General features: G+C 39.9%; 4 protein-coding genes across 4 annotated transcripts in view; 3 read left to right on the forward strand and 1 right to left on the reverse strand.

The window, feature by feature from the left end:
• The window catches only part of LOC310691042 (olfactory receptor 14A16-like), a 242514-nt gene that overhangs the window by 122137 nt on the left and 103175 nt on the right, over positions 1 to 17202 (reverse strand). The gene's annotated exons all lie outside the window — the stretch shown is intronic.
• On the forward strand, positions 2992 to 3918 carry LOC310691085 (olfactory receptor 5V1-like; the record flags this gene model as incomplete). The annotated part of the gene is made up of 1 exon (XM_083470683.1): positions 2992 to 3918. The coding sequence occupies one exon, from the start codon at positions 2992 to 2994 to the stop codon at positions 3916 to 3918; it is 927 nt and encodes a 308-aa protein (XP_083326809.1).
• Positions 9614 to 10540, forward strand: LOC310691639 (olfactory receptor 5V1-like; the record flags this gene model as incomplete). The annotated part of the gene is made up of 1 exon (XM_083471499.1): positions 9614 to 10540. The coding sequence occupies one exon, from the start codon at positions 9614 to 9616 to the stop codon at positions 10538 to 10540; it is 927 nt and encodes a 308-aa protein (XP_083327625.1).
• On the forward strand, positions 14205 to 15159 carry LOC310691640 (olfactory receptor 2D3-like; the record flags this gene model as incomplete). The annotated part of the gene is made up of 1 exon (XM_083471500.1): positions 14205 to 15159. Exon 1 carries the CDS (start codon positions 14230 to 14232, stop codon positions 15157 to 15159), a length of 930 nt encoding a protein of 309 aa, XP_083327626.1. The 5' UTR covers positions 14205 to 14229.

Genomic DNA, 17202 nt, shown 5'->3' on the forward strand with positions numbered 1-17202 from the left:
GTCCACATTACATCTGAGGACCATAGTTTCCTGCCCTTGTGTTATGCTTCAACTATATAAGATGTTAACTGCAATTTTTAAATGCCATTTTTAGCATCACTTGATATCTTTCAGAAACTAGTGTTGTCTGTGGTCCACTTGTGAAAAGCATAAAGCCTGCACATCAGACCCCTAGTCTTGATCTGGATGGGGGGCCTGCACATTTCTTTAAAAAGTAAAGTAGTTGGTGTTTTGCTTCAGGAAACAAGATTCACGGCAATTTGTTACAACTTGCGTTACTACAGGCTGAGATCAACCAGAGTATGAGGAAGAGATGAAGCTGGGTAGCATGGAGACCCAAACTGACATCAAATACCTCGTATTTTCACACGAGCATTTGGTTTTTTTTGTGCTACTATGGGGGAAAATGTGAGAACTGAAACACAGTTAACCTTGATAATGCATACTTCTAAAAATTTTGTAACATAGCTTCTCTGCCAAATAATGCATGCATTTACTGGGTTGTGGTGTTCGTGCCTAAAATTCATAAAAAAGTGTATATTTGGGAACATTTGCAATAAAATACTGAGGAATATTCATGAGGATTAAAAGAAGAAGACTTTAATATAATGTGGAAATCTGAATAATTGAATTGAAATAGGGGGCATGGGAGAAACTGAGAGAAACCAACACTGACAGATTCACCCATTACTACTTAGAGTTTGGACAAGAAATGAACTGTTTATCTTTGAAATGGTCAGGCAAATATCACTTTTTAAAAGAAGGTGTTAACCTGCTATAGGAGCTAACCCTAACCTTCATGGCACAGGACCTCCAGAGATGCATAGATATTAACCCCATGCCACTCTAAGGTTTATGAAATTAATTCAGGTGAAAAGAATGATTGGTGGGGTAACAGCAGTTTGAGTCAGAGTATCTTGGAGCTTTCGCATCTGAAGACTAACAAGATCTCAGGGTGCTTGCTGTCTCCCTGGAGATCTGATGCAGGAGTCGTGAGCTTGGCTGCCAGAATCTGTGTGCTCATGGGATCAGGTGTTGAAAAGCACCCCAGAGGCCATGCAGTCCAACTCCCCTCACCCCAAAGCTTACATTATTATATATGTACAGATAAATGAAAGAGTAAGTGGAATCTGTTTAGTAATACTAATAATTTGTAATCAAGAATTAGGAAGGACCCTGTAGGCCATCCACCCAGACTCCTGACAGGTTGCAACATTAATATATAGTTTTTTTAAAAAAGAAATAAGTCGAAACTACAATGCAAGAGTAAAACTAAAATACTTCTTCCTTCATGTAAGTTTCTCCAAAACACAAACACCTCAACAAATATATTTTCCCTCTCTGTCCATAGATAAAAAAACATTTTGTGAAGCTAATAAAATGAAAGCAGTAATGAAACTGCTCTATCCAAATTCATTCTTCTGGCACCCTATTGCAGTGAACTCTACCTGCAGGGGGAAAAGGCCTAGTGTAAGATGGGTAAAAAAAACTGCACAGGACAACATTATGGGATTTAAAAATTGGCCACAACTTTGTTCATTCCAGATGTAGGTAGGCTTTGGCTGAAGCATTGGGCATATATCCATTCTCAGCCCCATGTTTGGGGCAAGGGGCTGACACTTGAGCAGGGTCAAACTTGGAGTGGAAGGACCACCTCAAGGAATCCCTGCCTCCCTAGACGTGAGTGTTACATTTGTGGAGCCTCCCAATCCTTTGTCAATTGCCCCAGAGGCTTGTCCTTCAAGGTATTCCCATATTTTGATTGAGGTCAGCATTGTTCTTGATTTATTAAAAGACAGCTACACTTGCTAATACAGAGAGTTCTCTCAAGGAAATGCCCTGCTTCTTTTCTTTTTGTAAATGCATTTGTGTGTGTTTGTGTGTGTGTGTGTGTGTGTGTGTGTGTGTGTGTGTGTGTGTGTAATCTTATAGAGGAACATACAATGAACACAAACATCAAGTATTCCTTACAAAGCAATGCAACATTAGGTACAATTGTGGCTATACAATTCAAGAATGTTTTATTTGAAATATACATGACGTTTCTGTAGGATTTAGTTAAGATGCAATTGATTAGCTAAAGGTCTTTGAAAAACTTCTAGAAGTCTTGCCTTGGTGGAAATGCACTTGGGGTAGAACTCCCCAAAGGCATTATTGCCTATATATGAAAGGAAACTGTGATATCCACGAGCAACCCACACGGCATGCTACCAACAGGGAGAAGGCTCATCTCACAGGTAAGGAAATGAATGTGTTATGGATGGGAGAACAAAATTTAGTGGGACACATCATTAGTTTGTATTGAAGAAATGCAATCAAAATGAATAAAGGTTGACTATATCACCAGTTGTGATATAGTCAAATATAGAATGACTCTCTAAGGACCTCTAACATACTATGAATTTTCATCTGCATGTAAGTGAATGAGAACTCATTCGGAACCAACAACAATATTGGAGAAAATGTGCATAGAAATGTGTATATTAATGAAAACAGCTTTTGCAAAAACATTGTATTAGGGAATGTTGCTTCAGAAATGCATATAGGAGAAATATGCAGGTAAACAATTCCGAATTTTCATGTGGATTTTTTTCCCCCTTAATGCAAGCAGATGCAAAATTGTGGTGAACTGAACTCAAGCCTGGAAAAAAGAGGAAGTGAGAAAGTGGATAGGGAGAAGTTTGTCTCTCTCTGTCACCTAATAGAAGAACTGTGTGGAGACATGCGATGAAGCCGAAAGCTACAAGGTGTAGAACAGATATATGCTAGTACTCCTTCAAAGGCAAACCACGGAATCCATTGTCACAAGAGACAGTGATTGTCAGCTACTTAAATGTAGAATCTTATCATTATAGAGTGGGAAGGGACCCTTGAATGATTTTTAAAGGGTTTTAGACAAAGACTATCAGTTTCTCCTTGCCTCAACAGCTATGTTCTCCTTCCACTGTTTGAAGCAGTATGCCTCCGAATGCCAGTCTCTTGGAATCAGATATGGAGACAAAAAACCAATCAGAGCTTTCAGAATTTATCATCCTTGGCTTTAAAAATCTGCAGGAGGTACACTTCTTGCTGTTCAGTGGATTCTTGATCATCTATTTATTCACTGTGATGTGGAATACCTTCATCATCACCATGGCCATAGTGGACCAAAGGCTCAGAACTCCCATGTATTTCTTCCTTGGAAACCTCTCCTGTCTTGACATCTGCTACATCACTACCACCATCCCCCAAATGTTGCATCTCCTTCTGACAGAAAGTAGCACCATCTCCTACACAGGCTGTGTGCTCCAGCTGTTTTTCTTCTTTTCCTTTGTCGGCATTGAATGCCTTCTTTTGGCAGTAATGGCTTTTGACCGCTATGTAGCCATCTGCAACCCACTGCGCTATTCATTGATTATCAAAAGGAATGTTTGCTTGCAGCTGGCTACTGCCTCCTGGGTGGGTGGTTTTCTCAACTCTGCCGTACACACCTATTTTGCCTTTCAGTTACCCTTCTGTGGAGACAACCGCCTAGATGCTTTCTATTGTGACATTCCACCATTGCTGAAATTGTCATGTGGGGACATTTCCCTCAACCAAAAGCTCTTGTTAACCATTGGGTTGTTCATAGCTTGGACACCAATGTTCTGTATCCTTCTCTCATATGTGTACATAATTTCAAGTGTTTTGAAAATACGATCAACAGAAGGGAGGCAAAAGGCTTTCTCCACATGCTCTTCTCATCTAACAGTGGTTCTTCTGTACTATGGTAGTGCCATCTTCACCTATTTGAGGCCTGTTCCCACAGAGTCATCGGTGAATACAAAGCTGATCCCACTTATGTATAGCATATTGACTCCCTTGCTGAATCCCATTATATATACATTGCGCAACAAGGATGTGAAGAAAGCTTGGCTAAACATAATGGGGAAGATGTGAATATTCTACACAACATAATGTTACAAGCTGTACCTTAACAGAATCAGAAATGAGATTTAATTCATATGATACTAATATACTCATTTATATTATTTTTCAGCCACAAGCTTTTCAATGTACTTTACTTTTTTATCATAGCACATTTCTTAAGACAAATATACCCCCCTCCTCGCATCAGCAGGGCTGTCTAATTGCTGAGTCATCTCTCCGTTTGCCTCACTCTTTTATCTTCCCTAAGTTTTTCAAAGAGTCGAGGGAGTATTTCCCTTGAAAGTATCCTATTCAAGGAGGAGTAGTGTGCCAAAGGTTATTGGCATAACACTAAATTATGCTCCGTCTGTGCCTCCAAACTTGTGGTGGGAACAGCCCATGAATCTTCCTGTAAGCTCTTCGCAATGTGATAAGATAGTCAATGCAGCTTTAAAGTTCCAAGAAGAGACAGGAATACGAAATGTGGGATAGAATGGGGTGAGGTGCTTAAATTTATCTGAGCTCAATATTCATTAAAATAGTCTTTAAAAGGAGTAAGAGAAAATAAAAAGATAAAATCAACGGGCTCACATTAGTAGAGTGCTGTCTGCCATACAACATAGCGTTACAAGTTGTGTCTTAACAGAGTCAGAAATAAGATTAAATTCATATGATACTGATATATTCATTTGTATTATTTTACAGCTGCAAGCTTTTCAATGTACTATACAATTTTTTATCATAGCACATTTCTTAAGACAAATATCAAATCAATAGTTGTCAAATTTACCTGTATTCTCCTCCATTCCAATTATTTATATATATATATATATATATATATATATATATATATATATATATATATATGTATATAATGTCCCGTAGCACCTTAGAGACCAAATAAGTTTATTCTTGGTATGAGCTTTTGTGTGCATGCACACTTCTTCAGATAAGCTACTGGACATTTATTATTATTATTTTTATATACGTATATGTATATTAGACAGACACTTGTGTGGGCCCATTCTCCTGAAACAGTGTGGAATACAGTGAAATTATTGTGACGTCTTCATTATATACTTATTTATACTATGTTTACCTTTTCCCATCCTTCAGTATTTATGCATTCCTCTCAAGTGTATTGAAATAGTCTGGTTCCACTATGAGTCAATTGCAACCCACTTCAATCTGTCCCTGACACAAAATAGGATTTGCCCCGCCTCTGCTATTTCTCCCCTGACCCTTCCAGTCAGCCCTCTTTCCTCCAAGACAAAAGTCCCTATTTTGGTGCAGAGAAAAATGTACGAGGTCTTGGGGGGCTCAGTTATTTCTCTAAATATTTAAACATTAAAGGAGAACATAAGTAGCTAGGGACAAATAAAGTTAAAAGCTAAAGGACCCCTGACAATTGACTCCAATCATGGACGACTCTGGGGTTGTGGCTCTGGGGTTGCAGCGCTCGTCTCGCTTTACTGGCCAAGAGAGCCGACGTTTGTCTGCAGACAGTTTTTTCGGATCATGTGGCCAGCATGACTAAGCTGCTTCTGGCGAAACCAGAGCAGTGCATGAAAATGCCGTTTACCTTCTGCTAACGCGTGCTTACATCTACGGATGTGGGTCGAAGTGTTGTATGGGCCTACACCCCGATGAATGTCCTGGGTGCAGATTTTTGAAGGGGCATGAAGCAGTTGCCCCTGACAGGCACCTCTAGTGTGGCCCGATCCAGCGCTCCTCTCCCAGCATCAGATGAAGCAGTGCTAATGGAGAGGAGCTCCAGGCAGGGCAGTCCTTCTGTCTTCCAGGAACAGGAAGGATTTGAACAGGTAAGCACAGCGACAGCTTCTATGTAGAAGAAGTCACAGGGTGCTTGCACTTGCACTGTTAGATACGTGTACTAAGGTTTGCTTTTGTGCGTGGCCACACATTGCTCCAGCAGTCCAGCTCAGAGCACAAGCCTGGGGAGGGGTGCCAGCTGCCTACCCACCAGGAATGTGTGTGTGTGTGTGTGTTTAGTGCACCTCAGGAGCTACTATGCTTTGTCAATAAAGAAATAAACTACCAGCTGTTTGTCATCATTAGGTTGTGTGTGCTTGAGTCACCAGATATGAAATTTCCTATCCCTGGTCTATAGTATTGCTTTAACTTGCTGCTCTTTCAAGGATCAAGTGTTTTGCATTTATTCATCATTTCAATGAACTCAAATGATAAATATACTACTACTTATAGCAATTATTTCAGATAGAACACTAAAAAAGAAGAAAAGCTTAGCCATTTTTTTTTAAGCTTAGCCAATTCTAAGCAAGTTGTACATGCCCTCTGAAGGAGCAGGTATGTAGTTTGGGGGTACTCATAAATGCTCTGCTATCACTTGAGGCTCAGGTGTCCTTGGTGGCATGGAGCATCTTCCATCAGCTTTGGCTGGTGGCCCAGCTATGTCCCTATCTGAACAGGGGTAGCCTGACTTCTGTTGTCCGTACTCTGGTACAGTATCCTCTAGGTTGGATTACTGGAACACATTATATGTATGGCTGTCTTTGAAGACAATTCAGAAGCTTCAGCTGGTGCAGAATTCAGAGGCCAGGTTGCTCACCAGGACAAGACAGTTGGGGCATATTACACCAATCCTGGTGTCAGGGACCATGCTGAGGAGGGCTGCACTGAGGAAGAATGGTGGGAGACACCCCCTCTCCCTGATCCTGAATCTTTGCAGGAGCAGGTGGATAGTACAGATTTGGAACAGTGGTTTGCAGAGGGGAATAGTTCAGAAGGCAGAAGCTGAGAAATACTGGGTGGGGGACTGCCAGCAGAAGAAGCAGTGGAAGATAGATGGTTAACAGATTTAGTCTCTGGACAGCATTCAGCCCTCCCTTCCCCAAAGACACAGAGAGCCCAGAAAGTGTTAAAATAGAAAGTGCAGAGGGTACAAAATCAGATTACAAGACATAGGAGTAACGTAAATTAATAGGGATGGAGGGTGGGGGAGTGAGCCTTAATTGGGAGCACCACCATTTCTAGGGAGTTGTGTTATTTTTCTCTCTCACTGTGATTATTAAAAAATCTAACTGGTAAGACGTTCCTTTCGTTTGATCTTCTTATTTACCACCATGGGGGAGGAAGCCAATTCCCTTAAGCCTGACACCTGGCTCGACTGCAATGGCTGCCAAATAGCTTCCGGGTCCAATTTAATGTGCTGCTTTTGACTATAAAGCCTTTAACGGCTCAGGACCGCAATACGTCAAGAACCGCCTCTCCCCATATAAACCGTCCTGGACTCTGCATTTATCATCTGAGGCCCTTCTTCACATGCCTCCTCCACATGAAGCCTGGAGGGCGGCAACACAAGAACAGGCCTTTTCTGTAGTGACTCCCTGTTTGTGAAATGCTCGTCCCAGGAATGTTCACCTGGCACCTTCATTATACATTTTTAGATGCCAGTCAAAAATGTTCCTCTTCAACCAGGTCTTTGGCTGATAAATATTCTGCAGCCTTTTAAATGTGTCTTTGGGAAGTGGGGGGATAATGTTGATGAATAAAGGATGACTGTCACAAAACCCTGAGAGAAAGGTGAGAGGATCATAAATAGCCAGGTGTCCACCACCACCAAAGGCCTCTCTTCTCTCTGTTTTGGTCACTGTGGCAGCAGGAATGTCACAAATACATTGTCAGTTCAATAAGACTGCAAACCTAGTCCCACTTACCTGGGAATAAGCCCTATTGATTTCAACCAGACATTCTTCTGACTAGACAAAATTAGAATTGTGTTCTTATTCTAGTATGAAGCTCTTTCTGGATAATTTGATAAAAAACCCAGTTTTACTTCCAATTCCTTGATTTTATATGGTTGTTTTATTTTCCTATTTGGAGAGCCAGTGTGGTGTAGTGGTTAAGAGAGGTAGACTTGTAGTCTGGTGAACCAGGTTTGCGTCTCCGTTCTTCCACATGCAGCTGCTGGGTGGCCTTGGGCTACTCACAGTTCTTTGAAGTCTTTCAGCCCCACTCACTTCACAGTATTTGTTGTGGGGAAGGAAGGGAAAGGAGAATGTTAGCTGCTTTGAGACTCCTTCGGGTAGTGATAAAGCGGGATATCAAATCCAAACTCTTCTTCATCTATCCTCAGTCACAGCCAAAGAAGGCTGAGTTCATCTTAATCATCAGGTACATTTATTAAAAGATTATTCTGTTCTATTTCAAGGCATGCCAATTAATTTTCACAATCAATCAGAATATTTGCTGCTTTTTCTTTGGAAAACAGGGTGGATTTCTCTTGGGCAGAAAATCCTCAAAGGCCTCCTTCATATTTGTGCCTATATAAGCAACAGTGCTTCACTGAAATTAATAAATTGCTCTAGGTTGAAATCCTTCTAGGTTGAAAAACCACACAGGCAACAAAAGCATACTTTTCTATACAACCTGATGAAATACTTCATTGGACCATATGTCGCTTATCCATATTTATAATATATCTGTCATTTTCTTGTTTTATAGAACATTAGAAAGAAAATGGCACCATCAAGAATGGCAGCATCTTAAACTAGGTGATGTTGATAGAGAAGAGATGAATCAGCAGCCACAGTGATGTTATTATTTTCGGTTTAGTCTTCAAGAAGTGACTTGGGAACTGGAAGAGAACTTCAGCTGCGGAGAGCTTCAACCACCCTCACTACTGTGATTTTTGCCTTCATCAAATTCTATTTTGTTCCTTGAAATTCCTCAGATGTTTCTTCAGATTTGCTTCAAAACATTGTGTTGTATGAACTATGGTGACAACACAATTCAAGATCTTATCAAGGGTCCTATCAGTGAAGGTGAAGGGTTCTTCAGCTTGACTTCTAACTGGATGCCCAAGAAAGTTGAAAGGCAGGTAACATCTGCCGCAAATCTGTACTAACAACCTCCTGTATTGTTTCTTGTGGTTCTTGCACTGATGAGGAACAATCCAGACAAAGTTCTGCTATTTTGCTGGAACATAATTTGCTTCCTTTCACTGTCTCGCAGAGCAGAAACTTCATAACCCATTTCAAAAATTAGTGTCAGCGCTAGAGATTTGGAACCAGAGAGCATAGATGTGCTAGCAATGGTCTGTGTATGCAGTTTTCTAAGATGAATGATCTAATGGAGAATGTTTCATGCCTATTACAACTGGAGATCATACTGAAAATTATATTGGATCAGGGTTCCCAAGGTAAGATAGATTTGTATACTTAAAGTTATGCTTTAAGAAAAAGTCCTTTCAAACTTCTGCTCATTATGTTCAAAGGATAAAGCGTAGGGATTGCACGAGTTCCATATTTGCAACAGCAAGTTATTTCTCAATAGTCTGTCTTACTCCTCTAACCATAAAAATGTTCACCACACACGTCATATTGATAGCCTTCTTGCTAGTATTTGGTGATAAGGACCCATATGGATTTGAAAATATCAGTTGGATTCACAGCACTCTACATAGATCACCTTCCATATTAGTACTTTAGGGATAAGAGCTGATTATGGTATGCTAGGATTTCTTCTGGCAGTGATAAATCCGCAGTGCTTTTGCAGGAAATGTCACAGAGTTATCCTCAGACAGAAGGATTATCTCTTCTCAAAGAAAGGTCCATCAGAATCATACCTCTGTCATCTTCTGCACTTTATATTGAATATAATGCCAGTGTCACACTATTTATTAACATGATCACAATTCATTTCCCTCTTCTCTACAGAAAATCAATTGTTTATTTGCCAAGGTATGGAGGCACAAAATGAAACTGGCCTGTCTGAGTTCATCATCCTAGGTTTTAAACTTCTGCAGGAGGAACGTATTTTTCCCTTCAGTGCATTATTAATCATCTATCTTTTCACTGTGCTGTGGAATACCTTCATTGTAGTAATGACATTGGTGGATCAGAGGCTCAGAACTCCCATGTATTTCTTCCTTGGGAATCTCTCCTTTCTTGACATTTGCTACACTACCACCACGATTCCCCAGATGTTGGCTCACCTTCTCTCTGAGAGAAGCAACATTTCCTACATGGGTTGTGTGCTCCAGGTGTATTTTTTCTTCTCCTTTGTTGGCACTGAGTGCCTCCTTCTAGCAGTGATGGCATTTGACCGCTATGTTGCCATATGCAACCCTTTGCGCTACACACTGATTATAGGCAAAACAATTTGTCTCCAACTAGCCATGGCCTGCTGGACTGGGGGTTTCCTCAACTCAGCTGTGCATACAACTTTTGCTTTCCAACTACCGTTTTGTGGGAAGAACTGCCTTGATGCTTTCTACTGTGATATTCCCCCACTACTTAAGCTATCATGTGGTGATACTTCCCTTAACCAAATCCTCTTGCTATCTATTGGCCTTTTCATAGCTTGGACTCCATTACTTTGTATCCTTTTGTCATATACCTACATCATTTCAACTGTCTTAAAAATAAGGTCTTCTGAAGGGAGACAAAAGGCTTTCTCCACCTGTTCCTCTCACCTCACTGTAGTCCTTTTGTACTATGGCAGCTCCATCTTCACTTACCTGTCTTCAAACAGCAGTCACTCCTCAAATTATGCCAGGCTTATTCCAGTGATATACAGTGTCTTGACACCACTCTTAAATCCTATCATATACACTTTACGCAACAAGGATGTAAAAAGTGCCTGGAGAAGCATGATTAGACATACATAAATATGAGAATAGATAGATAGATGATAGATAGATAGATGATAGATAGATGATAGTTGATAGATGGATAGATATAGATAGGTGATAGATAGATCTAACACACATTCACAGATTATAGACCTACACTCACTTTTTAAATGTATGCTTGCTTTTAGAATATCATAGTCACACATTGAGTCTGTTGTGGATTAAAGTAATCACAACTTCTGAAAAGTACCAGCTGGTTTCTGACTTGTTTCTTATGTCTTATGCACCATTCCTTGTTGACAAAATTGACTGAAATGTTTTGAAATGCCAGTTACATTCAATTGTGTATTCTATGTTACTGTGCAAAAACCTGACATGAAATGCTTGCTATGAATATAAACTCCACATATTTATTGTACAGTCCTCCTATTCAGTGTGTGTGTGTGTGTGTGTGTGTGTGTGTGTGTATGTAATGCATGTATTTGTGTGTTGTATGTATTCAAAACAGATTATGCACCATTATGGATGAGGCTCTATATGTCTAAAGACACATAAGATTGAATTGCTAAAATAAATCTGTTGTGTGGCAGAACAGAGTTTACTCAAAACAAATTATGGAAGGTGTTGGCAATGTGGCAGCTTTCAAACATTGTGGAAGATAATCCCCATTATCTCAGACAAGTGAAATTGTTGTTTGGGGCAAATGGCACCGAAAATGCAAAATAACTGAAGAGAAATATGTTGGCTACCTCTCCGGTAATAAAAAAGAGATATACCACTTTTTATTTAATCCTACCAGTGCCTGCTTGGAGACTCTTAACCACAGGCCAGCACTGCTACAGTGCAATCCTATAGATGTCTACTGATCACTGCTAGATCAGACTAAGAAATCAAGCATCCTGTTTCCCTCATTGGGCCACAAGATGAGTGGAAAGCTCAAACACAGCCAATAGCTGTGTTTTACACAGTCTCTGAAACTGGAGGTTCCACAGAGTCAACATGACTAGGCACCACTGATGACTGGTAGCTGCTGCTGGACTTACTTTCAATGAATGTGCCTTGTTAGGAGCCATCTAAGGACAAACTAGACATGGGATTAAATGTATGTTTGCATTTAGCATGCAAGGTTTTTAGATGTGCAAATACCGTCAGCTATGGGAAGGAACTGGAAATTATCAGGACTGAAATAGATGGCGAGGTGGAATTGAACCCTTTTCTCCCTGCTGCACTCCTTTTCTAAAGCTGGCATTTAGTTTAGAGGGAAATCTCTGACTGATGAACACCCTGTATACAAGGTTATCATGGTGTATTGCACTATATTTAAAACAAAATAAAACATAAATATTACATCCCCTCAGTGGGTTAGATTTCCTATGTAAACTGTCAGTGCTGTCTGCTACAGTTCCTGAGTCACAGCAACAGAATCAATAGTTACACTAAGTATTTGGAAAGCAAAGGAGTCTAGACTTCCCTCCTCGAACTATGAACCACTCTCCTGTTGAATCTATAGGCCATAGCATGTCTTATAGGATTTTGGTTGTTGTTGTTAAGGAAAGTGATAGGAAAATGCCCTGGGGAGTGTAGGAGATGTGATTTGTGCAAACAAATCAGAATGGATGTTCAACAGATAGCAGAAGTCATCTCCAATAGATAGCATCTCCAAAAAGCTTTGCAAAAATCACAATACTATTTAATAAACTGGTTGCATGGAAGAACTAACACTTGACCTAGAAATCATTGTCAAGATAGCCAGATCACAAAGTCCTGCACATCATGGGGCTTCTTCACCCAGCCTAGTGCTGCTCTCTTTCCCACTTTCTGGCTCTTGAGGGCAGATTCTACTTTGCATACCCTGAAAACAAACCCTTGAAATAAACTCAAGTTAATTGAATCTCTGTGCTCATTGTCCTTAGGGAGTGGAAAAGTTAACAAGGTTGGAACTGAAGGGAGTTGTGTTGTTTCAAATGCTTCAGGGAAATGAGGAGTTTGTGCTGTCAGATATGGATTTATATTTCAATCAAATGTACCCTTGTGAATAGTATTTTGATGCCTGTGAAGATGCTAGATGGTCCAGTCATCCACCAACTTCCTATTTTCTGCTCCAGTTTTCACACACACACACACACACACACACACACACACACACACTCACCAAACTTTTTAAAAGCCAGAGATTCCTGGGGAATATACAGTTGTTTCTTCCAATTCTGCTCTACATTTTAAACAATCTATCTCATCTGAAACAGATTGCAGCTGGAATGTGTTTCATGTAAAAAGCAGGTAAATTATTACTAATAGGTTTATGATGTTAGAACTATTGTTGGCAAGGAAAAAGATAGGCATAAAAGAGCATTCCTGGGGCAAGTACTCTTTGGTGACAGAATCCCAGCTGGACTAAAAATCACAAAACATGCAGCAAAGTAAAGCACAGATATATAGGCTATAAAATCTGTAAAATATCATTCTAAGTTCCTTCCAAGGTTCCCCTCTTCCCCACAATAAAAAGACTGCACGTTTCGTAAGTTAAAAATGATTTACTCATAAACTCTCCAAAGGAGATATTCGTGTGCTTTTCCATACAGCATTCAGAAAGAATTGCACAGACAGTAAAACTTGGCTTAGTTACAGTGTTGAAAGTTCCTATATTATTGGTTTTGGAACTTAATAGTGGTCTGTAAGAGCTATGAGGTTTGTGTTGCAGCAACCAGCTCAGATATCGTTTTGATTAACTTGTCTGACCCAAGGTGAGCTAAGCTCAACATGACAGCTTACTCCATGATTTTAGCCTCTTTATGCATGACTTGGACTTTTCAAAAAACATAATTTTATTAATCTGGATTTTCAAGATAGCCTACAATAGAGAACCAGAAAACAAATTAAAAACAAATAAAAGCAGATTAAAACTAGACTTAAGAATTTCAGTTATATGAGGCTCATTATAATGCATAAACATCAGTTTCCCTACTATACCTATGTAATGTGTGAAGTAGGTTGGTTATCACTTTGTGAGTAATGGAAAGGGGTTAGCAAGAACCACATTTTCAGTGCCTAGCTTATGCAGGACAGAATAAGGATGCTGTGATTACTAAGGTCTAGGATAGATTTCTAAAAAGCAAGTTATGCCAATTTTCCTTTAAACATCTGGACATTAAGAAAGTAATATTGCCAACAGAAATGAAGACATTATCCACAACATGGGGAGGGGAGAGAGAGATGTGAAAACTCATGAATCAATGTCAGTAAAAAGAATACTTACTCATTTTAAAGCTATGACTCTTACTGTTAAGATGAATAGAATTTTAAAGGCAAATCTATTGATTATGTAGTTAGAAAAGGTTAAGTTCAGTTGTTTGATATTAAGCACATATGGGTGTTTGCATATTAATAAACTGTATGTTCTAAATTACTACATTAAACAATATATGTTAAAGACAATAGATATTACCAGAAGTGTAATACAATGTGTGAAATACAGAATACAAAATGTGTGTTATGTTTTTAAAAAGCAGTTTTGACAAGGAGCAATAACAGAGATGGGTAGAACACACAAGCTGACTCCAAAGAGAGCAGAAAAAGGGCAAACTTGTATGGGCAGTGAACAATACCACGTCATATTGAAGCTAGGTGGCATCAACATGTTCAAGTGATTGTTTGTGATATGGCATTTCAAGCAGTACACCAATTATACATACAATTATCATTACAGGTGGAGTCTTTTGGGTGATATGTGGATTCAGAATGCAACCTCTGTGAAGGAATTCATTCTTCTTGGCTTCACCAGTCACCCAACATTGCAACGTATCCTATTGACACTGTGCCTAGTCATATATCTCATCACTTTATGTGGCAACAGTCTCATCATCTTCTTGATCTGGGTTGACTCCCGCCTCCATACAGGAATGTACTTTTTCATTGCTAACCTTTCTTTCTTAGATATATTCGGCACACAGGTCACTTTCCCCCAGATGCTGTTCCATATGGCCTCCAGAACCAATAATATCTCTTTCAACAGATGTATGGCTCAACTCATCCTGATGCTGTTCTGTGGGATGACTGAGTGCTTCATCCTGGCTCTCATGGCATATGATCGCTATGTGGCCATATGTCAACCACTGCGGTACCCAACCATCATGAGGGTGCAAGTATGCATCCAGATGGCAGGAGCTTGTTGGTTAGGTGGCTTATTCAATGCTGCAGCACTGACAGTTATCACCATAAATTTCCCCTTCTGTGGGCCCAACCAAATCAACCATTTCTTTTGTGAGGAGCCTGCTGTGTTGCAGCTGGTTTGCATGGACACCTATACAGTAAGAGTCCTCATCTTTGCCCTGAGTGTCATTGTGCTCATGTTGCCTTTCACTTTTATAGTAATCTCCTACATCCACATTGCCAGGGTGGTGTTCAGCATAAACTCAGCAGAGGGACGGCAACGAGCTTTTTCCACTTGTGCTACCCATCTCACTGTTGTCACATTGTTCTACACCACCATCAGCTTCACTTACTTGCAGCCCCGGTCTGAACGAGCTGCAGACCAGGAGAAGAAAGCTTCTGTTTTCTACGCTTTTTTCTCCCCAATGCTGAACCCTGTCATTTACAGCCTGAGGAACAAGGATGTTAAAGGAGCCTTATTCAAAGTGATGGGGAAAGTAAGCTGAGTCTCACCTTTAGAAAGGGGTTCCCATCTTTAAAAATCAGTAAAGAAATGGTTATATGGAAGAGGTGGATGAATTTGGATATATTAACGTTAGACCAGCTGATAAACAAAGAAGATAAATTTTATATATCTTCCATCTTATGACACAAATATAGATTACCTATAAATTATCAATAGCAGTATCTCCAGATAAAACACTTGCTAACCACCATCTACGGACCAGGAACTTTTACAGCCTCAGAGACCCCAGAGATGTTGAAGCAGTTGATTCATTCTTAAACAACCACAACAACAAAACAGCAAGTAACATATATAAATCTTTGTTATTAGCAAACTATTTGATATATAGGTATTGCTGGAGGAATGGAATAAAGAATTAGAGATATGGAAAGCACAGTTTGGCAGTATCTACCTCTTACATATCCAAGGAAGTTAGTCTGTTCCACATACTTTATATGCACAGCAGAAGACACCAGTATAGCCAAGGCAAAAACAGCTGCAGTGGGCTTCTCACAGTGTTGATTTAAGCCCAAACATCACTATCAGAAAACCTCTTTGTTCAGCATTCATCCTGATTTGTTTATGGGGAGATTGGATTATGTCTGTTATCTACTGATAGTTCATTCTGATTACTTTACAAGACGGATACATGATGTTGCATCGGGCAAATGTTATCTTACACTTTCCAGGGCATTTTCCCATCACTTTTCTTATTTGAAAAGGCCCAACTCTGGGGGACAAATGGAACCTTTCACTCTCTCACTTTTCTCTTTGCACCAGACCTTGAACCCAAACCATGAAATGATCCACAAGCAATTTTGTTGTGAAGAGAGTAACATCACAAAAGACAAAGAGCATCATTTGCTTAATGGGGTTGCTACAGATATATCAATTGTATATTTATTTATATATTTTATATGACGCAAATGTTTACTTACTTACTTACTTACAATAAATGTAGCCCATGCCCATCTTTGCTTCTCACACTTTTCTCTAATTCACACGTAGAGAGAGATGTTTAGAGATGCTACCCTGCTGTCCTAAGGGGATACATCTTGTATCAGCTGTTTCAATGATATACAGAATGATATATTTTTTAAAAAATCATTTGATCAGCACAGAACTAACCCTAACCTTCATGGCAAAGGACCTCCAGAGATGCATAGATATCAACCCAATGCCACTCTAAGGTTTATGAAATTAATTCAGGTGAAAAGAATGATTTGTGGGGTGACAGCAGTTTGAGTCAGAGCATCTTGGAGCTTTGGCGTCTGAAGACTACCAAGACCTCAGGGTGCTTGCTGTCTCCCTGGAGATCTGATGTAGGAGTCGTGAGCTTGGCTGTCAGAATCTTGAAGTCATATTGCTACCTATGCTTAGCCTGTGTGCTCATGGGATCAAGTGTTGAAAAGCACCCTAGAGGCCATGTAGTACAACTCCCTTCGCCCCAAAGCTTACATTATTATATATTTACAGATAAATGAAATAGTAAGTGGAAACTGTTTAGTAATACAGTCATACCTCATGTTACGTTTGCTTAATGTTACGTTCTTTCAGGTTACGTCCTACGGCAACCCGGAAGTACTGGAAAGGGTTACTTCTGGGTTTTGCCGCTCGCGCATGCGCAGAAGTGTAAAATAACATCACGCGCATGTGCAAAATCGGCAAATTGCAACCCGCACGTGCGCAGATGCGCCGCTGAGGATTGCACTCTTTTCATGTTGCAAACGGGTCTCTGGAACGGATCCTGTTCCCAATGAAAGGTACCACTGTACTAATAATTTGTAATCCAGAATTAGGAAGGACCCTGTAGGCCATCCACCCAGACTCCTGACAGGTTGCAACATTAATATATAGTTTTGTGTGTGTGTGTTTTAAAGAAACAGGTCAAAACTACAATGCAAGAGTAAAATTAAAATACTTCTTCCTTTCTCATGTAAGTTTCTCCAACAGACAAATACATCAGCCAATACATTCCTCCCTCTGTCCGTAGATAAAAAAACATTTTGTGAAGCTAATAAAATGAAAGCAGTAATGAAACTGC

Source organism: Podarcis liolepis (genome assembly GCF_965112155.1).
Source record: "Podarcis liolepis genome assembly, chromosome: 13".
NCBI lineage: Eukaryota > Metazoa > Chordata > Lepidosauria > Squamata > Lacertidae > Podarcis > Podarcis liolepis.